This window comes from Chanodichthys erythropterus, chromosome 13 (genome assembly GCF_024489055.1).
Source record: "Chanodichthys erythropterus isolate Z2021 chromosome 13, ASM2448905v1, whole genome shotgun sequence".
In the NCBI taxonomy this organism is placed as follows: Eukaryota; Metazoa; Chordata; class Actinopteri; order Cypriniformes; family Xenocyprididae; genus Chanodichthys; species Chanodichthys erythropterus.
The window spans coordinates 35,737,826-35,765,192 of NC_090233.1; the positions used below are offsets into that span (position 1 = coordinate 35,737,826).

Sequence of the window (27,367 nt, forward strand, 5' to 3'; positions counted from 1 at the left end):
TAAAGAAACACATTGCATTACTTAAAGGGTTAGTTCACCCAAAAATGAAAATTCTGTCATTTATTACTCACCCTCATGCCGTTCCACACCCGTAAGACCTTCATTAATCTTCGGAACACAAATTAAGATATTTTAGTTGAAATCCGATGGCTCCGTGAGGCCTTCATAAGGAGCAATGACATTTCCTCTCTCAAGATCCATAAAGGTACTAAAAGCATATTTAAATCAGTTCATGTGAGTACAGTGGTTCAATATTAATATTATAAAGTGACGAGAATATTTTTGGAGCGCCAAAAAAACAAAATAATGACTTATTTAGTGATATATCATAAATGAATCAGTGTATTGAATCAGGATTCGGATCACGTGTCAAACTGCCAGCGGCTGAAATCATGTGACTTTGGCACTCCGAACAGCAGATTTGACACACTGATTCATTTGTGATCCGATGCTTCATGAAGCAGTGTTTTGAAATCGGCCATCACTAAATAAGTCATTATTTAGGTTTTTTTGCCGCTCCAAAAATATTCTTGTCACTTTATAATATTAATATTGAACCACTGTACTCACATGAACCGATTTAAATATGTTTTTAGTAGCTTTATGGATCTTGAGAGAGGAAGTGTCATTGCTCCCTTAAGGCCTCACGGAGCCATCGGATTTCAATTAAAATATCTTAATTTGTGGTCTGAAGATTAACGAAGGTCTTACGGGTGTTGAACGGCATGAGGGTAAGTAATAAATGACAGAATTTTCATTTTTGGGTGAACTAACCCTTTAAGCTTTTTTATTTATTTATTTATTTTTTTACAGCAGAATTAATTTTGCAGTTTATTATATCTTTATTTTTGCATTATTGCATTCATATTTTGCGTTTTTTTTTTTTTTTGCTGAACACTTTATTTTTCTTTTGCTATATTTTATTGTTTTGCAAATATATGTGGCATGGAATTGACTCCATACAAGCCAGATTGTTTAAAGCTAGCTCATTCACGTCTGTGTCAGCTGCAGTGCTGCTGCTCCTCTCAGTTACTCAGAGAGAGGTGTGACTGCTGCAGGGAGAAAGTTAAGCAAGACCGTTACAAGTTGGCGACTGAAATCACGTTGCACTTTGACTTATCGCGATATCTGGTCCCGTCTGCTGACATGATTGTAGTTCTCATGTCAGGAAGGAACGCAGCGACATAATACGATTTCCCGAAACAAACATGTCAACCGCTAAACACACAAACAGCGAAAGTTTAACGTGGACAGTTGGATGATAACCCAATTAAAGTATGGAGCACATTATAACGCCAAAGGTAGGTCTGAATCAACAGGTGTACTCGTGTAAAGTTGGCCAGATCTCGTGTTATGTTAGACCCAATAACTCTCGATATGTGTAAAAACATGCAGAAGGAAGCGTTTAAATGGGTTGGTCAACAAGATTCCGACCTTTAGGCTGCTGTTAAATTCATCCAATGCGTTTTAGAGTCTAAATGAATCTGAATGTACTTTGAAGGCTTTTTTTAGTTGTCACTTCAATATGTACAAAATCCTCTTGTAAGTTTGTTCAAGTGAACCTGTAGGCAAAGGGAGGGAAAATGATTCTGTGAAGCTTTGCCTAAAGCAGGGTTTTTTAATCTTTAAGATGCCATGGACCCCTAAATATGATCATACTCATGTGAGGGACCCTGCCCTAAAATTTAAAAGGCAGCTATGTTGTTTATTGTATAAAGACCAAATTTATCCTATGAAATTTATAAATATGTCTAAAATATAATTTCTATTAAGTTACATTATTATTTTTTTCTGCACATTATAGGATTGTACCATTATTGTACTTATTTTAATCTAATTTCCTTTCTTTATTTTAATCTTTTTTTATTTTATTTTTTCGTGAACCCCCCAGCACTTCCTTGTGTCCCCCTGGGCCCCAATTGGAAACCCCCTGGCCTTAATTATGACACAGGATGTAACTGTACATGACAGTGGTTCTGGTCATTACGTATCTTATACTTGATGAACATCATTTTATTAGAAATGTACATATCCATGGTGCAATCCAGGACCAGGATTGAGAAGTAAAACTGCTAAATATTTATTTTGTTACATAACATTATATGGTCATATGATCGTTGTAAAAAAGTATTAAAAGATGATTGCTGCAGTCTTTTATCTTTTATGTATGTTTGAGGGGTTTGGAGGGGTCAGCTCAAAGGATGTCACATGTTGAATCAGCAGTACCACAGGAACTGTGCTCTATATTAGCAGCTAACACCTCTGGCCAGATCTGCTCTACCCACTCACAGAGAATTATTAGTTTGAATATTGGATCAAAGTTGACAATATAGTTTTAATTGTACGTACTGTGGCTCAGCTTGAGTTTCATGTCATGCAGAAATACAAGATTTCAGATGTTCACTTTATGGAGCTAATGGAGATCTCACACCTGACCAAATAAAGCCAGCTTCACTCTGCTATCCTAAAGCCCTAAAGGGATTTTTCTAATAATTTACTGAAAAGATTAGTTCTTATATATTTCAAGTATAAATGAGCAGAATACATTAGACTTTGACTCATGAGAAACTGTTCTTTAGTGCTGAAGTGGCACCTTGTGTTATAACAGTGACATTGCTTGTTACTCAGTAACTAAAATGACAAAACTGCAGAGATGGAGCAACAGGATTTGCTGACTGTAGTCTTAAGAGGTTCTTTAGGATTTCCTCTCCATTGTGTTAAAGTTTGGATGATAGATTCTGCTCCCTAAGGGGCACATCCAAACCCAACAGACATGATTATGTCTTCTTAACCCCTTCAGTCATTGGCTGGTTCTTTGTTTACCAGTCACAGTTGATAATTCTGCACTAATGTACTTCTCTTTCTGGATTTCTTTTGGAGGTGGAGTATGTGAAACTACTGAACAGGTACACTGAAAAGTCCTCAGCTCTGGGCACTCTTTACTTGACCGCTACTCACCTTATCTATGTGGAACAAAACAACAACACACGCAAAGAAACATGGGTAATGTAGGGAAGTGGGAACAGAATATGCCATGGGCTGCATCTGCAATTTCATTCTCTCTTAAGTAGGTACATATTTGTGAAGTAATTACTTCACAACCACTAAAAAAAGTATATTCTATATAGTGCGATTATGTAGTATGAATTTAATCCAGATGTATTACATTTGCCACGCTGTCATTATCATGTGACCTACCAACGTCAATTGCGTCGCCTCACTGCCATTCACAAAATCCTCTCCCATGGCCTCAAGGGATAGTAAAGTATCCATAGTATGCACACATCAGGATCTCGCTAGAAGTAGTATGTCATCCGGGTAATTTTTGCCTACCTTTTATGAGTACTGTGAATTTGGACATACTACTCTTGTCACTTACTGTTTCTCGCCTATTGTATAATAGGAATGTATGCGATTTCAGATGCAACCATGTTCTTCCACCATAGGGCATCTGTTGTTGAGTCTTTTAGAAATACACATCTAGATATGTCTGATAACAGTGGTTATCTTTCAATCCTGTGTGTTTGAAGGTGCTGCATCATCACATTGCGTCAGTAGAGAAACTTCCTTTAACCGCGTCTGGTTGTCCGCTCCTGATCCGCTGTAAAACCTTCCAGCTGCTTCATCTGTTGTTCCAACAAGAGAGGGATTGTCAGGAGGTCTATCAGTCACTTCTGCGCCTTTCTCAACCAGGTACACACGCCATACACATACTGGTGGTTTGTTGCATTGATATGAGCAAAGTTTTTTGGATTTCTGAGATTTCTGAGAGGTTATGTTTTTTTTTTGTTTTTTGTTTTTTTAATTGATAATCAAATGTTTAAGTATTTAGTATTATAGTATTTTTTAATATTTTGAATTGGCTTTTATCCTGATTTTTTTTTTTGTTCGGACCAAATACAATGCTGATTTTTGTTTGTTTGTTCAGTGTAGTTCGCATTCACACTGCACTTTTTGCAAGTAAACCAAAATTTGTAAACAAAACCACACGTGTGCTAAGGTCATCCATTCATTGGGCAGAAATTCTCAAGCAGAAAACCGTACCAGAGTTCGTTTGGGACCGGACCGAGACCACCTCTTCAGCTGGGTCTCGGTACGGTTGTTAGATTCGCACCCGATTGCGATTGCTGTATTCACACTTGCCTAAAAGATCCGCACCAACGGGGGAAACAAACTTCAGTTCAATTCAATGAAACCAAACAAGACAGGTGTGAATACACCCTTAAACTTACACTTCAGTTAGTTGCAACATTTCTAAATTTCATAAGAAATGTTGCAGCTTTAGTTTTTCAAGTTTATGTTTTCATCTAATATTTATATTTTATTTCAGCTTTATATCAGTCAGCGAAAAACATTTCTTAAAGGGATAGTTAACCCAAAAATTGAAATTATCTCAAGCATCTCTTTTCTTATATCGAAATCCTCCGACATTTCTCTTTAAAAATTCTCGTTTTAGACTTCTAATTTATGACCAGTGTTTTGTTGATTTGTGTAGGCCCTCTGCCAGGTGCCAGTTCTTTTAGTTTATAAAGATTTATATATGGATATTTTTCTTAGAAAAACCCATCGCTTCGCTTCAGAAGGCCTTTATTAACCCCCTGGAGCCATGTGTGGATATCTTTTATGATGGATGTATGCACTTTTTTGGACTTCAAAATCAGGAGAGCTATTCACTACCATAATAAAGCTCGGAAGAGACAGGATATTTTACAATATAACTCAGATTGTGTTTGTGTGAAAGTAGATAGTCATATACACCTAGGATGACTTCAGGGTGAGTCATGGGATAATTTTCAATTTAGGTGAACCCTTTAATAATTTTAGTTAACAACACTAACAGCACATGCTTAATAAATGTAGTGATGTAGTTCAGGACTGGCCTAATAGTGACACCTTTGTTTTAAAAAACTCATTCTTATTGGATTATGTCTTGCAGACTGACTCAACCACACACCTATTTGCTCTCAGATTCTAACTGTGGTTTTGTGTCATTTCAGTCAGAGAAGATGAGCTTTATGCCTTTCTCTATAATCCAAACCAAAACGAGGAGGACAGGAGACGGGGTTGGGAATTCATCAATGTGGCGAACGACTTCAGCAGGATGGGTCTCTCCAATGAACATTGGGAAATTAGCCACCTCAACAAGAACTTTGAGGTAGCGTATAGTAAACCTAGTAAAGTAAATATGCTTCCTGTTTAGGACCATTTCACAATAATTAGCCAAACTCTTATCTACTGACCACAACGATAAGAATGTTTTAGGCAAAACCCAGCAACAGTTTCAACTAAACATACTACCGTTCAAAGTTTTTTTTTAAAAGAAATTAATACTTTTATTCTGGAAGGACACTTTAAATTGATCTAAAGTGATGGTAAAGACTTAACATTATTATTTATCTATTTCAGTTAAAAGCCGCACAACTGTTTTCAACATTTATAATAAGAAGAAATGTTTCTTGAGCACCAAATCATCATATTAGAATGGTTTATGAAGGATCATGTGACACTGAAGACTGGAGTAATGATACTGAACATTCAGCTTTGCCATCACAGGAAAAAATTACATTTTAATAAATTGTAGCAATATTTCACAAAATTACTCTTTTTACTGTATACATGATTAAATAAATGCAGTCTTAGTGAGCATAAGACGTCTTTTAAAAACATCAACAAATCTTGTCGACCCCAAACTTTTGAACTGTAGTGTATGCACCCAAAACTTGATCAGTTTTTTTTCTCTCTCAAGGATCTTTCAAAAACTCAATCAAAAATTTCCCTCTGTCTCTCTTTTACACAGATCTGTAGCACTTATCCATCTATCCTTGGATTCCCTAAAAGTGCCAGTGTTGCTACGGTAACAGGCAGTGCCAAGTTTAGGAGTCGAGGGCGATTGCCTGTTCTTTCTTACTATCACAAAGATACAAAGGTATACAAGCACATGGCATGCACTTCATAAATGCACACGATGGCTCTGTTCCACAACCTCGTGGGCTCCCCTACCTAGACAGCTTTTTAAGGCATCATAGGCACACTCCTAGAGTGAAGGCTATTTCAAATAGTAGACATCATAAGTATGCTGCCATCTAAGACAATTGGCCAAATTCTAAGAAAGAATTGCATGTATCCTTAAAAGATAATGTCCCACAGTGCACTGCAACAAACTCATTAAATTCAGCAAAGATAGACAAAAAAGTTGAGTGAAAAGCTTATACATACAATACTGCATAGTTATTGAATGAAATCTAATTAATATATTGAATGAATAATTTAAAAGTAGATTAAACCTAGATTGTAGGCAGCAAAATGACTTACTAAGCTTTGTAACTGCCAATTTCACAGAGTCAGTCTATTAATAGCATTTTTAATTTTTAGGACATATAAATACATCAGTAGGTTTATACTGGAAAATCGAGAAGTTGTGCTGCTACATCCTTGTCTGTTCGTTGTATTTTGCGTTACTCTCTTGCAGGCTGCGATCTGTCGCTGCAGTCAGCCTTTGTCGGGTTTGAACTCTCGCTGTGTAGAAGATGAGCAGATGCTTCAGGTCATCAGACAAGCGAACCCCAACTGCCCTTTTGTATATGTAGTGGACACACGGCCTAAGGTGTGACCTTTAACCTTAACCTTTCTATATGCAGTACATTAGAGGACAACTACATGATGGGACTTGTAAATGTTTATCTTTAAACATTCAACCCCAACTGCTCTGGCATATATGTAGGAGTCACATGTGTAATCTTTCACCCTCTGACCCCATCTACTCTTCTATTTATGTAATGAACCATTCAATCCTAGTCATAATTTTTTTTTTAGAGTTCAGTTATACAATGTATTTTATTTATATGTATTGCAAATATAGTAGTCAACATCTGAAGTGGATCAAAAAATCTAATCAAAGTTCTCCTAAGAATGAAGCTGTCCTAAGAAGAAGGTTTTAGGTCAACTTTGATGAAAGGTTTTGATCCACTTCAAATGTTGACTACTGTATTTTATATACTGTTCTATTTATTTTTGCCCATCTCATGTTTTAACTAGAGAAATAACATTTTATTCCTTTCCCTTTTCTTTTAAAGAGAAATAACCGTAAGCTATGACCTGATCATTTGGAGCTACGTGTGCATACATTTGTGTTTTTTGTCTTTGTCAGTTGAATGCAATGGCAAACCGTGCAGCTGGTAAAGGCTATGAGAATGAGGACAACTACTCCAATATCAGGTTCCACTTTCAAGGAATTGAAAACATCCACGTCATGAGAAACAGCCTCCAAAAACTGCTGGAGGGTGAGAGGACAAGCTTTTTCATTTGTACTGATATATGCAGCATATAACTCTTTATAAGCTACTTAAGCTTGTGTTTGTAACTCTATGCTCAGTTGAGTGTTGGTTGTACCTTTCAAGCCAGTATTAGATAAAGTGATAGTTGGTTATACCTTTGTTCTTTCCAGTGTGCTCTATGAAATCCCCTTCCATGAGTGACTATCTGACGGGTTTGGAAAATTCCGGCTGGCTGAGGCACATCAAATCTGTGATGGATGCAGGCGTGTTCCTCGCCAAGGTTCTGACCTCCAATCTATAACTGCATCAAGAGACACGGCAACACACAAATGATCAGCAAGTATTTCTGATTTACTCAGTCTACTTTTTCTTTGTGTTATAGGCTGTCTGTGAAGAGAGGGCGAGTGTGTTGGTACATTGCTCTGATGGTTGGGACAGAACGGCTCAGGTGTGCTCTTTGGCTTGCATACTGCTGGACCCATACTACAGAACCATTAAAGGCCTCATGGTAATGAGCTAGTAACCTATAACCTCAGGACTCCTGTGAATTTTAAAGTGCACGCTCACATTCATGTCACACTGTTAGGCAGGTCAAGGCTTTGCTAATCAAGTCATCAACTATTCCTGTCTAACTAAATATAAACTGCTGTTCAAAATTGTATGGTTGGAAAGATTCAGAAATACAGTAAAATAGTAATATTGTGATTTATATATTACAATTTAAAATTAATTGTTTTCTATTTTAATTTTGAGATGTAATTCATTCCTGTGATGGCAAAGCTGAATTTTCTGTAGCCATTACTCCAGTCTCCAGCGTCCTTCAGAAATCATTCTAATATGCTTTTTTGTTAATATTAGTAAGAAATGTTTTTTTATCTATGTTAATAACAGTTGAGCTTTTTAATATTTTTGTCATAAAAATGACTTCACTGTCATTTTTGATCAAATTAATGTGTCCTTGCTGAACAAATGTATTAATTTCTTTTACAAAATCTCACTGACTCCAAACGTTTGAACAGTAGTGTATATTAAAAGGTAAAAAAAAAGACTTTTTTTCTCTTTTACAGGTTTTGATAGAAAAGGAGTGGATCTCTTTTGGTCATAAGTTCAGTTACAGGTAAAAACCTTCACTGCTGTTGCATGAATTATTAAATAACCCATAAAACAGTATCACAGCATTTAATAACAGCAAATATAAACATTATATAGCAGTATTATTAATATGTTAAATATTAAAATAGTGTTGCTAAAATGTGATGATTACCTTTTGTATGCCATAAAAAGGCTGATTAATGGTGATCTCTGTAACCATTATTGTCAATACCTGGTCAGTTTTTTTGTGACATCATGTGTATGTTTGTGCTCTAGGTGTGCCCATCTGGACACCGACCCCAAGGAAGTGTCTCCGGTGTTCACCCAGTTCCTGGAGTGCGTGTGGCAGCTGTCAGAACAATTCCCCTGCGTGTTTGAGTTCAATGAACGTTACCTCATGGAAATACACAATCAAGTCTACGCCTGTCAGTACGGAAACTTCATCGGCAACTGCCAGAAAGAGCGGCTTGAAATGAAGTGAGGATAGTATTCTCACACACACACACACACACACACACACACACACACACACACACACACACACACACACACACACACACACACACACGTACATATATGTAAAATAAAGATCAGTCAGCATTTAATGTGTGTGCTTCAAAATGAAAAGCAAATAGTCTTTATTAGAACAGAATGAAATCAACCATACTCTGTTTGTTTGCTTTTCTTGAATGCTTTTAAATGCTTTGCTTCAACATTCTGTGTGGGATTTTAGGTTGCATGAAAAGACGTTTTCATTGTGGCCACATCTTCTGGAGAACCAGCATCAGTATCGAAACCCTTTGTACCGGCGCTCAGTAGAGAACACGGTTCTCAGACCAAGCACTTTACCCCTGCACTTCAAGTATGAATACACTCTCAAACACATGAATAAACCAGCTTTGCCACTTGTTTCCAACAAACACAGATTGGTGTAAATGCACAACAACTTTACACTCCACTGTGCTAACTACAAGCAAAAAGATAATAGTGATGTAATACTGTTCAAATACTGTCACTAGCTATGTTTCAGTCCACCTACTTTTATGCCCATTATGGGATATCGCATAGAAAAACGCTGGATGGAAACACCAAAATGTGCATAAATTCTAAAAATGTGCATAAAAAACATATGCATGCAATTGAGTAAAAAAAAAAAAAAAAAAAATTGACCTGATAAGAAAACATGCACATAAACTACAATTTATATCTATGAAACATATTTACTGAATAAATCCCTTTGATGTGCATCAAAAAAGACGTGACTTTGCAATGGGACGGCATAACTGGTCTAACCAGTGGACTGAAATGCTGTTTTAGTCATTCTGAAATGCCTTTGCCAAAGTCTGTCATTAAAGTGGTTCGGTATAATTACCTCCCAGAACTCTTAAACAACTGTGTTTCCAAACAGCAAGCATCCGCTTCCGAAAGCAAGATTATTGCGTTTGTCTGTGTGCTCTGAGGCACAAGTAACTTATTATAAAAATTATTATATATAGTAGCTTCTCAGACTGCAGCAAAATTATCACTAATTTTAGTGATATTTAGTGCCAGATTATCAGGAAGTGACAATTTTGTTCTCTTCGGCTCACTGGATGGAATCAGTGCTTTATTTGCAAATGTTTTTATGCGATATTACAATTTTGCAACAGTTAAATTTGCAACTTTGGATGGAAACCTAGCTAGTGAGACCAAATTAATTCAGTTTCTTTAATGTCTTGTGTTTTTACAGAATAATTTAGCACCAAAAGCATGGTAACATATATCCAACTAAGTTTTAAGGAAGTGCTGTATTGTGTATTTTTGTTGACCAGATTCTGGTGTGGGATGTATAACCACTATGACAGAGGCATGCATCCAAAACAGTCTGTTCTAGACCAGCTGCTGTCCCTTACAAAGAAGCAGGTAGAAGGAGAAAGAACCATGACTGAATTACAGCGAGTAAGTGGGGTTGTGGGAGTTGTAGTTTTTAAACAGAGAGGCATTTGATTGACATGACGCTATCTCACTTTCCTCCATTTACAGCAGCTGGCTGTTGCAGATGGAGTTCTCCCTGATCCATCTGGACCAATCAACACACCTGCAGAACAGGACAGTCCAAGTGAGAAGACTCCCACTGCTCCTGTTGTCCAATCAAATGGAAGCTGTGCTCCTTTCATTAATGGTGACACAGAGGAGGTGGGACCAGGAGCTGAAAAGTGCAATGAGAAAGAAGAGGCAGAGCCAACAGCCACCGAACACGATCTGACCTCCTCTAAGGACAAACCTGTTTCTGTGGAAACAGAACATTCCAAAGAGGAGGTACAAGAATCCCATTGAGTCTCCATAGTAACAGATTGGACATTTTGACTGAAACCCCAAAGAACAACTGTCTGGAGTATTGAAAGGATACATGCAGTACTGTTTCCACAGTTTAGGCCGCTATAACACAAACAAAGAGCATTCAAACATCCACACACTCATTTGTGATTGTGTATCATTGTACATGAGGTTTTTCTAGCTCTGTGTGTATTCTTTTTTTATTCTATTATATCTGTTTTGAACATTCCTGAAATGTTCAGTGGACTTGAGTGTGTCTGTTGGCCTTCAGACCGTGAGGATTAAAGTTATATCCTTTGATCACAGGTAATCTGAATCATTTATGTTTTGTTTAAATGCCATTTTGATCAAATTTGACCTTGTTTTATTGGAGTTCTTTTGTACGGTAGACTGTTTTTTGATGTCTGGCTTTTAATTACACTTTCCATATAATATGTATAGTACATTTGAAAACCAGATCCTATACTGATTTATTCAGACACAAGCAGCTGTTGTGAGATTCAGGTAGCTAAAGGGAACACACTATTAGAAAACGGGTCAAAATGATCTTTTTTTTTTTTTTTCTTCGCACAAGGGCATAGTATTATTTTTGTGGTGTTCCATATTGTAAGCGCTGTTCATTTTGCATGCAAAGCAACACAGCTGAAATGCTGCTGATTGAATGCAATAGGATTCCGCATTGTTCAAGCCTAACTCTAATGCCAAACAGATAATTTGATGCACATGAAATAGTTGATGGTGGTCCTTCAAGAATATAACTAATGTCCTTTTGACCAAGCCTTTTCAATACACTGCATATATAGTTTTGCAAAGCAATATTGCTTTTAATGATGTCTACTGGATGTGTAAAATGAGCCTATTACTTATGGATGTGGAAAAGATTTGACAGCTTTCGTTTTAGAATTCAAGTTTGAACCATTGAACCCTGGCTGCTGTGGAGCTCCAGAGATACAAAATCAATATATTTTTAAAAAATGCTTCCTTTTTTGAGAAGCATTTGTTTACATTTATTATTTTTTGATTAAATGAGAAAAAAAAAGTTCTGTTTATTAAATGTTCAGCAATAGTCAAAAGGGAATTTGAAATAAGCAATGAGAGTGAAATAACTGAAAATGACAGCCTGTGGTTACATTACATATATTATTTTTTAAAACTAAATAGTTTTCATGTAATTACATGTTTATATACGCTTGTTTTGATCACTGCACTGTTTTGTACCTCTTTTGTACACCATTACATTTAAATGGATGTTTTCTTTAAATAAATAAAGATTTTAGTAACGATGTGGATTATATTATGCGATCATATTATTTGCATTATTATGATTGTGGATAACATTTAACCCACTCATTAAATATACAGAAGGACCGAATCCTAATGGCGCACAGCGCCCCCTGTGGCCGCCCAGAGAACATCTTCCGCTGCTCGTCGTCAGTGTTTGGCTTATTATTAGCTCGGTGAGTGTCCTTGAGACGAAAACACTCTTAAAATATCTGCTAAATGGTCATGTTGTATATTTGTACTAGTTTATACCGGTAAAATGTGTGTTTGTACGATAGCAGGTCGGCGAGAGCGAGTCAAACTCTGCGTTATTTACAAATACTGGAGTTAAATCTACCGAGCTCAAAGAGCTTGAGAATGAATATTCTTCCGTATGCGCACAGTATTACTGTCACTTGAGTTTAGTAACATAAACCCTTTAAGAATCCAGTTTTGCATGTATTTATTGGGGTTTTATCTAATTTGCTAGCTGGCTAACTGGTGTTGTGTTTGCTTGCTAGTAAGTTAGTGCGTTAAAGCTAATGCAGATAAATAAAGTTCATCATGACAAAGCGTTTTAATGTTATGAACGGAGTCACAAAAACAGTATCATTATCATATAATCTTAATTTACTCAGTAATAATTAATAATAATATCGCAATATAAGGGTTTGTTGTTAAGCACAACTTAACTGAAATTCATGCAATTCATCTTGAACATTCTGCCTAAGAAAATCTACATTAGCCTCCAGTGTTGTTTTGGTGACTAAAAGTGTATATATATATATATATATATATATATATAAATACTAATATATATATATAAATACTAATATATATAAAATATATATAATATATATATAAAATATTAGATAAAAAAGTAAGTACTAAAAATGCTAAAACAAATAAAAAATAAAACAATAGAAATATTTAACAAATAAAAATAATAAAAGTTGAAAAGTAAAATTGAAAGTTATTCAAACTAAAATTAAAAGGAAACTGATGCAGAGGCACAGAAAACACTCATCTCTGCATACATAAACTTTCTTTTTCTCTACAGTTCTCTATGCTCTACCTGCGGCCGGTGGAAGAGGATGAATCTGCTATTGAGAGTCTGGAGCTGAACCGAGCTGTGGCTGACGATGACCATTTCCTGTTGGCTGAGCTACTGTCACAAGAACGCTACAGGAAGTGCATTAATCAGCAGAGTGGTTGGGGTATCCCAGGTACCCCATTACGCATGGCTGCGTCCAAAGGTACATGTGTCACCCTTGCATGCGCACTCTGATGTCACATCTGAATTTGTTGGACACCAAGACGCAGCTTTTTTCCTCCCTGCAGGTCACCTGAGATGCCTGCAGTTGCTCCTGGCTCATGGGGCAGATGTGGATCCCCTTGATGTGAAAGCCCAGACTCCTCTTTTCACTGCTGTGTGCGGGCGTTACTTGAGCTGTGTGCTCGCCCTGCTCCGTGCTGGGGCTAATCCGAACGGAAGTCACCTGAACAACAGCTCGCCCGTGCTCACCGCCGCTCGAGAGGGTGACCCGGAGATCCTCCGCCAGCTGCTTCAGCACGGGGCAGAGGTCAACGCCAGGTCAAAGGTGACGCTGTGGGCATCGGGGGTTGCTGTGTGCAGTGGCCCGCTTTACCTGTCAGCCATATATGGACACCTGGACTGCTTCAAAATGTTGCTGTTATATGGGGCGGATCCAAACTATAACAGCCCAGAAGAGAAGGTGATTGGCAGGGCCACGCAGCAGAAGACAGTCCTGGAATTGTGCTTGAGACACGGCTGTGGTGTCGAATATATTCAACTGCTCATTGACTTTGGGGCAAATGTCTACCTGCCGACCCTCATTATAGAGAAGAGCACCAAACAAAATGAAGCTGTTGAGCTGTTGCTGAAAGAGCGAGGTGAGAATATTGTCTTTAGCAGTATGATGTTTCTTTAAAAAAAAAAGGAAAAAAGAAATATATATATATATATATATATATATATATATATATATATATACACAAACATACATACAGCTCTAGAAAAAATTAAGAGACCAGTTCAGAAAAATCAATGTTAAGTTGTTTCTTAATTATTTCCAGAGCTTTATACATTCTTATTCTATATGTATATTAATAAATCTAAAATAAAATATAAATATGGGGTGGGGGCCCAAAATCTTATTTCATCATATGAGTAAATATTTTAACAATATTTATTTTGTCTTAAAATATATTTAAAATTATTTTTTAAATTATCTTTACAATAAGCAAAGATGCTAATTACAATCAATATGACAGTATAAGAAAGAAAAAATGAAATTACCAGTGCTTTAAAAATTTCAGGTAAATTTCAGGCTAAAGAAGGTCTGTTTAACAATAGCATTAAGAAATTAAATAAAAGTAAAATAAATAACTAAATAAAGCACTGCATAGTCTTCACTCTAAATTAACTTTACACTGATTCTTAATAAATATATTAAAGATATTCAGTCAAGCAGTGGGTGATTATACCTTTTTATTTATTTATTTTGTTTGTTTAATTAATATTATTCACACAGACAGCAGGTGCAGGTTTATTAGGCTGCCATCTCTTTAAGACCTGACACATGGATCACACTCCATTTCTTTCTGTTTACGTTCACTTAAGAAATACCTGACTGTGTTAGCGTAGATACTTGCCTGGATGTGCATTTTGACACATTTTTGACCATTCAAGCACAAAAATTTGTGAAGGAGAACTGAATTTGCGATCGCATGCTGTCTGAAAGGCGGCGTTCTTCAGCTTTGAGCCCGGCAAACGAAGTAGTACTTTGAGCTCTTTTCAAGGCTTATTAATAATATCTTAAAGGATTAGTCCACTTTCAAATAAAATTTCTTGATAATTTACTCACCCCAATGTCATTCAAGATGTTCATGTCCTCCTTTCGTCAGTCGAAAAGAAATGAAGGTTTTTGATGAAAACACTCCAGGATTATTCCCCTTATAATAGACTTCAATGGACTCCAAATGGTTGAAGGTCAAAATTACAGTTTCAGTGCAGCTTTAAATGATACCAGGCGAGGAATAAGGATCTTATCTAGCGAAACGATCGGTCATTTTCTTTAAAAAAAAATACAAATGTATATGTATATCGCTTTGCAAGTGCTTCTCCTTTCCACCTTCCGTATTCTTCAAAAAGCTTCCGCTGTATGTCCTACGCCTTCCCTATTCTACTTGCGGAAAAAACGAAACTGGCGCCGCGTTCGTTCCGTAAGTTGGACATGGACATCTTGGATGACATGGGGATGAGTACATTTAAAAGTGGACTAATCCTTTAATAACTGTTTTAAACATCAAACATGTCCCAAGCTTTATTTTTCTCATGCGCTGCATGGAAATATTTTAGTCCCTGCAGGGAGTGGAAAGCAGAGCTCTGCACACGCTGTCATACATTTATGCAAAATCAAATTATGAAATACGGCTCTTATTAGAATGCTGTCATTCAAATAACGCTGACTGCCATGTGATAAATAACTTTTGATTATGTTAAATAACTGTTTTATTAATCTCTCTCTTTTTTTCTACAGGGTGTCCAAAGACTCTGGCATCTCAGTGTAGGTTAGCCATTCGTAGACACCTGATACAGGTGAACAAGATTCACTCTTTGGACTCTCTGGAGATTCCACCCAGACTCATCAACTATCTCGAACACAAGTCTATGAGCAGCGCATTAGTTTACTGACAAACCAGAGCATGTTCAACTGTGCCTTACTAAAGGACAGACTCGATCATTCACACATTGACTGGACAGGCAGACCATACAGACATCTAGAAGGAAGGGAACAGACAAGAGGGTCTGTAGTGACGTGAACTCGTTCGTATGCAATCTCACAGACGGACCGATACACTGCTAACAACCTCAGTTTACATATATGGCGTGTGTTAAACTTTGCTTGATAGTCATTTAAAATTGTAATGTGTAATGTTACTGTATGTAATATTACCAGAAGTGTTGTCTAGTAGAGTTAATGCTCTAGAACTATGCGTTGTCATACATCCTTGTTCTCTCTTTTCATTTTCCATAGTAAATTAGGCTGTTGTAAAAATGATTTTTACTGAATAAATTAGTGTTTTGTTAAAGAGTTACAGCTTAATGAAGAATGTACAATTGTTGTTAACTGTCTTATCAATCTTAATATGACATATAAAATCCATTGTGATGTACTTGTCTATGAATCCCTTGTTTAGAGCAGATGCACTCTTCCAGCAGATGTCGTATAACCTCCAGGGTGTGCAGGTGCCAGGTAGAGTGTATTGGAGATCATTCTGTTCAGATCATAAGGATTTATGACACATGTATTGAAGTATGTTGCTTGAGGATTTCACTTGAGGATCAAATCGTGTATCAGTTTATGCTAATGTAATATACATATGGGCTTCTGCAAGTATATTTTGACAACATTATTATGCAATGGATGACATCTGGCTTGTTAGTCTGTTCATAAAATTGAAGTGCTGAACATCAGAATGTTTATCTGTGGTTGTTTTTCCTCTATATTTACATTTATGGGGTCATTTAAGATGCCGGTTTCCTCATAGAGAATGTTTTTATTCACGTCATAAAATAGTATTATTGCACAGATGTTGAAAACTTAAAATACTAAAATTTAGTATACACAATGCAGAGACAGACCTTAACAAATCTAGACTAGACCAGGGCTTTAACCCTAAAAAGGTTTTTGTATCCTAGGTGATAGAAAGATTTGAGAGGCAGTGAAAGTGTAGGTCTCATATCTTGGTTTCATGTTGAAAGGGTGTTTGTTGTGAATAGTTAGATCTGATGCCTCTGTTCATACGTTCATTATTTAGCTCACGGGCAACATTTACAAACAACCACCTGTAGTGGGAGATCTATTAACCATCAGATAAAAGTTGATATATTTCACATATTTACAATATTTAGAGGGGACTTGTTGCATGTTTAAAAAGTTAAAGGTGATAGAGAGGACTTTTTCATCGACTGAGAATCCAAAGACTGTTACTGAGTTTTTGAAATGAGCGCATGTGTAAGAACAACCCCCCTCCTTCACAGCAAAGGAACGCCTCCCAAAACTCGTGCAGGAGTATTGGAACACAATATTGTTTACCATCGGCATTCGCTGTCATGTTTTTTGGATTCATTATGTCGGACTCACCGCAGGTAACTCATAATCTGCAGTTGTTACTCCTGTCTCCTGACAAAAACATTGCATGCGGCGCCTGTGGAGTGTGGAAAGTTACTGGAGAGAGCAGCCGGGCTTGTCTCTCACAAGGAACGTCACGGCAGTGATTGACAAGCCAGAGGGCCAGTCGTGTAAACGATTGGCTGATGTTTTTAAGGCCCTACCTCGTGCACAGATGATGTATATTAATGGAGTGCCCCAGGGATGACGCGTTTTTGTAGGCCAACTCGGAAGTTAGCGGCGCACGGGTTCCCTCGGTTGAAAGCCTATGCATTTTTCCCATAGACTTTTGGAAAAAATTGCAGAAAATACGGCGTTGTAACCGGAAGTCCTAAAATGCTAACTCACTTCCGGGGTTTGCCTACAATCATGCATCATCCCTGAGGCACTTTATATTATTACTTTCAGTGGACCTAATAAATAGTCTTTTATCAGTTAGTAAAGACAGTTTCAAGTAATATTGCAAAAATGTATAAAACAAAACATCCTCTTTAGCACCTTTAAGCGTTAGCCTATTACATTTATGTTTAAATTTTATGAATTTATTTTTTACATTTTTCATAATCTATAAATGTATCTCATGGAATATGTTATCCTTTTATGGGTATAAAAATAGTCTCTGTGGTCAAAAATAGACTCTGTGGCCTTTATACTTTATACCTTTTGAGAAAATCAGTTTAATACTTAAAGGTAGTTCACTTTCAAATGAAATTTTCCTGATTATTTTATTCACCCTCATGTCATCCAAGATGTCCATGTCTTTCTTTCATCAGTTGAAAAGAAATGAAGGTTTTTGATGAAAACACTCCAGGATTATTCTCCTTATAGTGGACTTCAGTGGACTCCAAACGGTTGAAGGTCAAAATTACAGTTTCAGTGCATTCTACTTACGAAAAAAAAAGGAACTGGTGCTGCGTTCATTCCGTAAGTAGAATAGGGAAGGCGTAGGACATACAGCGTAAGCTTTTTGAAGAATACGAAAGTGCAGTTTTGGTTTAAGCACTTGGAAGGCAATCATTTGTTTATATAAAGCATATACATTTAAATGTTTTTTCGAAAATGACAGATCATTTCGCTAGATAAGTCCCTTAAGGATTCCTCGTCTGGTATTGTTTAAAGCTCTTTGAAGCTGCACTGAAACTGTAATTTTGACATTCAACCGTTTGGAGGCCACTGAAGTCCACTATAAGGAGAAATCCTGAAATGTTTTCATCAAAAACCTTAATTTCTTTTCAACTGAAGAAAGAAGGACATAAACATCTTGGATGACATGGGGGTGAGTAAATTATCAGGAAAATTTTATTTGAAAGTGAACTAATCCTTTAAAGTTAGGCAAAAACCAGAAGAGAAACATTTTAATTCAAATGTACAGTATTTGTAACCTGCTTTTCATGATAATACTTTAAATTCAGTTTTATTCTATAGCGGCCAATTTTGTTAACACATTAACTTTGACAACATTAAACCACATATCCCAGTTTGACCAGTCACCTAGGCCTATCTGTTGGCAAAACTCAAATTTGAATTGCACGCATAAATACCTCTACTTTAATTGCCATATTGTCCTGGTGCATTTGCAACAGAATATTTAATTTATTTCCATTAATGTCTTTATTTCCATTAATGTCTTATTTTTTTGTATATTGTTATTATTTTATTTATTATTTCTGGCTCCTTGTCGTATTCCCTGTATATGCAAATACAGTAACAGAAATAGATAATACCATGGTACTACACTTCCCAAAATGCACGCAGCACGGAAACGCCGACAGCCGCTCCAGCGCTCACTGAACAAAGTGAATCACAACCGCGAGCTCCTCCAGCGCTGCGTGAGGAGAGAGAGCACATCTCTGCATTCTCGGGCGGAAAAGATGGAAAAATAAGGCGAGTATCGCTCATGGAAATCTCTGTTTATTTTCGCTCTTTCACTGTGTGAGTGGGCACGCAGAAGCAGCTGTTTGTATATCAAAGTTATGTGAATATCAGTGAAGCGGTCGCAAGCTGGTTAGCGTCTGGGCTAGCGCGCGCCAGTTGCGCGTTCATTCGCAGTGATGGTGTCCAGCTGGGGACACTGTGGGAAATCTGTTGATATAAGTTTTTTTATTACCAACAATATTTTCAGTGCAGCAGTCGGAGTAATTGGTCCATGGGGTGTAGTTCTTCGGAGTGCACGCTATCTGTATGTGTTTTTCCTTTGTTTATGATGTACATACAGTGAGTGTTCAGGCCCGTTGGATTCAACCAGCTTTTGTTTTGATAGGTGTAATCCAGAGGAACTTCACTCACGTTATCTGTTGCATTGCAAGACTTAACACTTTGCTGCCATTGGCTGTTTTCGTTTTATTGTAGGTTAACTTGTCTTCCTCAGTGGTATAGAAAATCTTACATTTTTATCCAAATTATTCCCACCTAAATGTGCAAATGTAATTTACTTATTTCATAGCTAAATGACACTGCGTTATAATGTTTTATAATTGATCATAGTAAGGCTCAGTAAGACCCAACAGACAATTGTTAACAAAATGTTTTACAGTTTTAAACAGAAAGACATCAAACAATAAGACATTATTTTATTATTGGTTTGTTCCATTTTTATATATATATAATACATGAATCTATTGGTTACCTATTCTGAATGTGATGTTTGTATTTTCCACTTGTGATTGGCTACAATGACGCTTTAAAAAAATTGTAAATAGACATCTTTAATGCCTCTGAGTTCTTACATATACCAGGAGCATTTGAAAGCAGGCATCTATCAGCGGATCCCTAATATATCCGCTGATAGATGCCTGCTTTCAAATGCTCCCGAGTGGATCTGTGTAAGCGCTCTGTGAAGACTGTCAAAGATGTCTATTTACATGTTTTTGAAGCGTTGATCATTGTAGCCAATCCCAGATATATCTGTTGAGTACGTGAGCACAATAGCCAATCAGAGATGTTTAAGAATCCACTCAACAGCACTCTAACGGGAAATTATGGTATTGTCACATTTTTAAAATATCAGTACGGATGTCAATACGTTTGACAACACTAAGTACAAGTGAGCTACAGGTTGCAAAAGTGAGACTTTAATTCGCATTCAGGCCAGTGTTGCATCATAACTAAAGTTTATCATTTGCATGTCATAGTAAGGGTATGTTTATACAACATTATTGTAATAAAAACGTAAAAGTTTTTCCTTTGCGTTCGAGTACAGATGACAACGTTGCTTTGTAAAGAAAAACGATGTGCCTATAGACTGAATATGTAATATGCATGTGTGTGACGTCACCGTTTTCACAAATTCGTGTTTTTGTAGTTTACACAGAGACAATAACTGTTTCATTTTAAAAAACCTGCACTTTGAAACCCGTTTTCAGACTTTTCAAACTGGGCCCCCAAAACTCTGTTGTTGTATAAATGAATGGCCAAAGCACAAAAAGTTTTCTGTTTTTAGTTGAAAGTGATGTCATGTAAACAGCCCCTGAGTCTTGCCAATTTAAACAACAAAAAACTACAAAAACGCAAATTTGTGAAAACGGTGACGTCATTATGTGTTCTGTCAAACGGTGCATAGTTTTTCTTTACAAATTGACCTTACCTACTACTGGCCTGGCATGCATAATATAGCATTTTTAATCGTTTTTGTGGATCCATTTGCGGTGATTGGGGATAATTTAGGGAAAAATTTACTTTTCAGTTTTTAGGACATCGTTGTTGTTGTAAATGTGCCCTCAGTACTCACGCACTCTCTAAGAGATGGTTTTTTTTTTTGTAAACTTATGGATAATCCGAGGCACTCGAATCATGTAAAAAACTTTTAAAATGCCTTTATTTCATCTTGGCTAAATCTTAAAAACAGGTGACACTGTACACCTATGCGTTGCGGCTGGTATTGCCTTCGTCAGTGCTCTTTGCATCTTTACACCCTGTGCAGCACTTCTTTGCATTGTTTTGCTTTGTGGATGTTTTGTTTTTTTTGTCTTAACTGAATGTAAACAGTTGAGAAAGAAATGAATTAATACGTCATTAATAGTGCTGTAACGGTACATCTCAATCACAGATATACAGTATAGATGCATCTTTCAGCATTTAAATGTTTATATGTTGATGATTTGTGTATTTGTTATAGAGGAAAAAATTTGAATGTAATTGAAAGACAAGTACAATTATGCTTAAATAAGTTAATTGGCTGGTCAATTGAAAATGGGTTTAGATTTTTTAAAACAAAAAGACAGTTTGTATACATTTTTGCCTTCTCTGGTCACTATATCCTGAACCAAAACTTTTTATAGAAGGTGAACCTATCAAAACTGTTAAGGAATTAAAAATTTTAGGTCTTGTATTTGATAATAAACGTACTTTTATTCCACATTTGAGAAAAGATGTTCAAAATGGTGTGCAGATTTTACTGTACTGTTGCGCCTTTACAGGGTGTTAGTCAGATCCCCTTTAGATTATGGAAGCATTGTATATGGCTCAGCAAGACAATCTTATATATGAATGCTGGATACAATACATCATCAAGGGATACGTCTGGCCTTAGGAGCTTTTAGGACCTCTCCTGTTCAGAGTCTTTTCACAGAAGCCAGAAAACCTTCACTCCAGAAGAGCCGTCTGAAATTGGCTTTACAATGCTGTCAAACTAAAGGCAAACAATTTGTAATCCAGCCTTCCTACCAGTCTTTCTCCTGGAATATCTTTATTTATATGAAGCCAGACCTGGGTATATTAGACCTTTTGGTTTAAGGATAAAACCTTACTTGGAAAACCTGGATATTCATTTGGACATCTTAACTCAGGCTCATGCACTATTCCTCCTTGGGATCTGAAAAGGCCAAATGTTATCTTAACTTTGATTCAACAGAAAAAGGCAACAAGTTTTTGGAGTTAAGATGCAATTTTCCTCTCCGTAGACCTGCATTTACAGATGGATCCAAAGCAGATAATTGTGTATCGGCAGCAGCAATAATTGGAGATCATTGTCATTGCATGAGAATCCCAGGACAAAGTTCTGTCTTTACAGCTGAAGCTTGTGCTTTACTACTAGCTTTAAAAAATATAGAAAATGGACAAGAACGAAATTTCTTAATCTTCAGACTCAAAATCTTGCCTTTAGGCACTGGAATCTGTAAAGACGGATCATCCCATAATTATAAATATATTAGCTAACGTAGATCTTTTACACAAGAAAAATTTCAGTATCTTTTTTTTTGCTGGGTTCCAAGTCATATATTGGTTTATCTGGTAACGAGAAAGCAGACATCGTTGCAAAGGAGGCTCTCAACTTAAATATTTCAAAGCGTCAAATTCCACCCTCTGAACTCAGACCAGTAATAAACTTGTGGCAGATGGAATGGGATAAATGCAAAGGAAATAAGTTATACAAAATAAGTCTTAGTATAAGAAGAATGTTTTTTACTAATTTCAAATCTAGGTATGATCAAGTTGTTTTTACTAGATGGCGTTTAGGTCATACAAGACATTTAAAAAAAGTATCACCTGAGTGTGTTTTAAAATTTCTATCTTGTATTAATCTGAAATGTCTTGTATATTTTTTTGTTAATTGTATGAATTTTGTTTATTCTGTTTTCACCATGAAAATAGCCTTGTTGCTGACATGGTGTAAATAAATAAATAAAATATTCAGCGTTTGAACAAATTTGTTATTGAAAAATTTGTGGTAGCTTTGGCCCTCAAGTTTGAATGTTGTCTAGAATGTTAGTAGGATCCTCCATGTACATTATAAACAATATTATTATCTTAATATTATTATCTTTCTTATTATTGTCTCTCTCATTTCCCAAGGGCACTACTGTGTGTACACAGTGTTACCACAATTTAAGATATGTTTTTTTTTTTTTTACACTACATTATGCCTGCCTCAGAAATACATTCAGAGAAGTTTAAAATGCTGGAAGAAAAGCCTATTTAGCAGCTAAAGAAACTTGTAACGTTACATAAGGTCAGCATATTTTTTTTAATAACATAGAAACTTAATTTATTGATTGAAGATTTGTCTTTTATTGATCACCAAAGGACATTCATTCTTAGTTCTGTTGTTTTTTTTATTTTTTATTGTTTCTAATAGTTTGTCTTTCATTTCTGTTTATTCCACAGGTATAACATGCCTGATCAACACAGTCCCCATTCCTTCCAGCCTGCCTCTCAGGAAGGAGTATTTACCACAGACACGCTCCATTAGCCACAGTGATCTGTGTCACTATGGAGATCACCACAGGAACTGAGGTTGTTGGTGCAGTAGGGGATCCACAATCAGATTCCATTTCCCATGACACCTCTCAACCTCAGTCACCCCCTTCTGTGAAAATTCGGAAGTCGACCTTCAAGTTTTTTGGAGGCCGAAAGAGCATCTGTGTTCTGCCAAACTTTTTCAGTGGTCGCAGCAGAAATCAAAGAAAGGGGTCATCAAAAACCGGTGTAACAAAGAGCCAAACATATGATGGTGCAAGTAGAGCATGCTGGGAAGATTTGGGCAAAGGTAGCGGTGAAGTGGCCTCAGGGGACTTCGAGTTCTGCACCTCCAGTGAACCTCAGAAATCACAGGAGGACCATGGGAAATCTCAGTCTCTACCACGACAGCGCAGAGGTCTTCGGAGTCTTTTCAGCAGCATTCGGAGACACAGGAAAAACAAAAATGTTGAGCTAGAAAAGCGTGAGGCACTTGAAATGTCTTCAAGCTTCAATGCCGAAACAGTGCCTGGTGCCCTGTCAAGCGTCAGTGACCGCAGCGATAACCATGGCCACAGTCAGGGCGAAGAGTTGGTGCCAGATGTGCCTAATCAAATTGCGGGCAGTGTGTGTGAACTGCCATTGGCTGCCACTGAATGTACGAAAAATGTAACGCTAGTGCCTGAGAAACAGAAGAGCAGAGTAGAACTGGATAAGAGGAAGAAAGCAGAAGAGGAGAAGGGGGAGGGGAAGAAAAATGGGAGACAGGAAGTACTGACGACATATCAACAACCCTTGTGTGCTGAGTCAGAATTGGATCGATTGGCAGAGCAGAATGTGGACGTTCCCATTGGGGAGCATCCTGCTGCATCCTGCTCTTCTGAAAACTTAATCTTTGGTGATGTTTCATCATTGAAGAGCTTTGATTCATTGACAGGATGTGGAGACATCATTGCAGACCAGGATGACGTTAGTGTCGCTGAGAGCTCAGTGTCTGCCGAGAGAGGCAGCCGAAACGCAGGAAAACGGAGCTCGTGTTTTGTCACATATCAAGGTGGGGGGGAAGAGATGGCAACTCCTGATGAGATAGATGCGGATTACTTGCAGAGCTTATGGGAATCTGAAACAAGTAATGAAGTCTGTTACATCCCCTCAGACAGGGGCTCGGATAGCCCTTCACTCACCAACGATCAGCAAATGAGCTCCATCCGTGCCACCTCCAACAGCAGCCCACTGGGATGCACAGAAACAGCACTCACTCCTGCTGAACTCTTGAGCCCACAGAGTGATCGGCAGGAGTCGGTACCCAACAGCGATGAGGGATATTATGACTCCACCACGCCAGGAATGGAGGAGGAGAGTAGAGAACGTCCACACCAGGAAAGGCTTCCACGGGACAGCTACAGTGGTGATGCCCTTTATGAACTTTTTGAGCCTGATGATCGCCTGCTCAGCCCTGCTCTTCCTCCTAAGGATGGCCACTCGTTTGTTGGTGCAGCCTTGCAGGGTGATAAGAGTCCAAAAAACCCTCTGTATGCCCTGGCATCGACTGCTCTAGAGACAGGAACCATGGAGACGGAGGAGGAGCGTCTGAGCAAGATTCAACATGCCCTTCTGTGCTGTGAGCTTCAGAATCTCAGAAGCCCATCCAAAGATCAGCTTCTGTTCCATGCCGACTGCTTCTACGATGATCCCGCAGTTGACACCGGGAAGACCGTTTTGGAAGAAGTTATCAATCAGCACTATCCTCAATCACCACCGAGATCCCAGGCTATAATAGAGCCAGTGCCTCTCAGCAGGGGTCAGATCCAGGAGAGTCCCTTGTTTGCACCCTGTGCCAATTCTGGGTTTAGCGTACATGTCACCGACACAACCAGAGCGCAGCCTCAATCTGAGGATCAAAGCCCATTACTACCCACCAGAGGCTGCAGCCAATCCCAAGAAGAGCTGATGGTCTGTTTCTCCCAAGCGCTAGTAGATTTCACAAAGAACACACGGCTTTACCGCAACTCAACTGAGAGTCTTGATGGCTCGGAGTCAAGTTCTCCTTTTGGCCCGAGTCTGAGCGCCCTGCCTGCCATTGTCACGTTCGATGTGGTTGACATGGAAAATGAGGGTGAGTGTGAGCAGCAGACCGAGCTTGTTGAGGAAGAGGAAGAGTTGGCGTCTCCTTACGAACCATTTGAGGATGATGGCTGTTACCTTCAGCAAGATGCCTTTGCCGAGTGTGACCAGCCTACTTTTGATGCCTATGAACAAAGTCTGTTGCTCAGTAACGCTTGGGGCATCACAAGCCTTCCTCGCCACCTCAGTTTGGGTCGACCTTGCCCTCCAGTCCCCGCCCCATTAGCACTAAATCGACGCAGTCGCTCTCTTGACACGGACTGTCTGGAGTTTAAGACAAGTGAGCTTTACACAAGTGTAACCAACTATGACTCAAAGGGGGCTGCGTTTTCACAACATAGGACTACTGATTGTAGTGATATGGCAGTACCGCGACAACCCTGTAGGGTTACTGTTGATAGTTGGAGGCGGGGCTATGGGCGGGGTTTTGACTCCAACTCTTCTCAGCAAGAACCGAAGTTGCCACATATGGGCCAATCCACTGTAAGACCTTCACATCTGCCCCTAAAGAACAACTGCCGTAATCGTGACCTCTCAGTTGCCACTAGAGCTGATGGTGAGGGGGAGATTTTGTTTGGTGGAGGCGATGCGCTTTATCCCTGCAGTTATCCCCCTACAGGCACGCAGTGGAAGAATCGACCTGTTGGAATCACTCAAGGCGTGCCCCATCTTCGCACTGAGCAAACCACCGACCATCGAGAAATTACCATAAAGAACAGGAGGGGGGAACTTGAGGGTGGCTTCACCCCTGCACCACCTAAATTATAAACAATCTCTCCCACTTAACATAAAACAATAATACAAATAGACAAGTCTCGTCACCAAAGACGATGCTGGATGTTTACTGACACTCTTGAATTGTATCTCTCTCTCTCTCACACACACACACACACACACACACACACACACACACACACACACACACACAAACACTGTAGTTGCTGTTACTGCCGGATAAGCTATGTTTTTTTTTTTGTTTTTTTTTTTTTTGTGATGTACTGTGTAGTTTTTGAGCTATTTTAGTTTCTGTGAGTTAGAGTATTTGTACCTTGTGTGTTACAGCATTACTCAGCAGGTGCTGTCTATATATAGATGCCATATTGCTTTGCATTTATGTAGCCAGGTATTGCCATTGAAATTTATACACTTTGTTTGGATGTTTTGGATATGCTTTAATTATAAAAAAAAAAAAAAAGCAACAGTGCTATAAATTAGGGCTGCACGATATATCGCATGAGATTGTCACGCGCAATTCATCAATAAAGCCGGTTCCCTGATTACCGCTAAATCTCCATCACCTGCTTTCAAATGCAGCGGCATTTAATAGACAGAGCCGTAGTTCAATGAAAAGCCACGCAATATCGCGTTCATATCGCAGATGAATCGCCTTCGATAATGAATGCGATATTGCGTGGCTTTTCAGTGATCTACGGCTCTGTCTATTAAATGCCGCTCCATTTGAAAGCAGGTGATGGAGATTTAACGGTAATCAGGGAACCGGCTTTACTGACGAAATGCGCGTGACAATCTCATGCGATATATCGTGCAGCCCTACTATAAATGACTTATTTTAGCATAAGAATGAAAACCAACATTAGCACATTGAAACCAATATCATCTTAGAATCCAAGTATCAAACTTAGTTTGAATTGAACAAATCTTTTTGAACACACTTTTTTTTAAATTTGAAAATATGCTGTATATTTCAAGGTTTTAATGTTTACATCTTGGAAGATTTTAAACATCTTGTTTAGCTAGTGTCATTATTTTCTTATTTTATATGGTCATTTTTGTTTTTGGCATAGCACAGACTACATTCATAGGACTGTTAAATCACATATGCCATATTCAGTGGTATTGTGGCCAGCACCCCTGTTAAACTTCTGTACACTCTATTTATTGTAGACTCAAGGATCTGTGTGTAGAATC

The 27,367-nt window shown here is 37.9% G+C and overlaps 3 protein-coding genes across 6 annotated transcripts; all 3 read left to right on the plus strand.

Annotated features, from left to right (window-relative positions):
• Nucleotides 1–1,151: 1,151 nt before the first annotated feature.
• Nucleotides 1,152–11,965, plus strand: mtmr8 (myotubularin related protein 8). Its single transcript, XM_067407055.1, has 14 exons — nt 1,152–1,301; nt 2,881–3,003; nt 3,531–3,693; nt 4,998–5,155; nt 5,798–5,926; nt 6,470–6,604; nt 7,148–7,280; nt 7,445–7,554; nt 7,657–7,782; nt 8,342–8,391; nt 8,643–8,843; nt 9,100–9,228; nt 10,178–10,304; nt 10,389–11,965. Exons 1-14 carry the CDS (start codon nt 1,278–1,280, stop codon nt 10,680–10,682), a joined length of 1,902 nt encoding a protein of 633 aa, XP_067263156.1. The 5' UTR covers nt 1,152–1,277; the 3' UTR covers nt 10,683–11,965.
• Nucleotides 11,966–12,090: 125 nt separating this feature from the next.
• asb12a (ankyrin repeat and SOCS box-containing 12a) lies at nt 12,091–16,433 on the plus strand. 4 transcript variants are annotated; one of them, XM_067406712.1, is made up of 4 exons: nt 12,097–12,139; nt 13,003–13,198; nt 13,284–13,856; nt 15,506–16,433. In XM_067406712.1, the coding sequence occupies exons 2-4, from the start codon at nt 13,009–13,011 to the stop codon at nt 15,658–15,660; spliced, it is 918 nt and encodes a 305-aa protein (XP_067262813.1). In that variant the 5' UTR covers nt 12,097–12,139; nt 13,003–13,008; the 3' UTR covers nt 15,661–16,433. The 4 variants fall into 4 exon arrangements, with proteins under 4 accessions (XP_067262811.1, XP_067262813.1, XP_067262814.1 ...); XM_067406713.1 differs by lacking the exon at nt 12,097–12,139 and adding an exon at nt 12,151–12,334; XM_067406710.1 differs by having other exon boundaries at nt 12,091–12,139; nt 13,003–13,856.
• Nucleotides 16,434–23,247: 6,814 nt separating this feature from the next.
• On the plus strand, nt 23,248–26,627 carry amer1 (APC membrane recruitment protein 1). Its single transcript, XM_067407126.1, has one exon. The coding sequence runs from the start codon at nt 23,348–23,350 to the stop codon at nt 26,204–26,206; it is 2,859 nt and encodes a 952-aa protein (XP_067263227.1). The 5' UTR covers nt 23,248–23,347; the 3' UTR covers nt 26,207–26,627.
• Nucleotides 26,628–27,367: the final 740 nt, after the last annotated feature.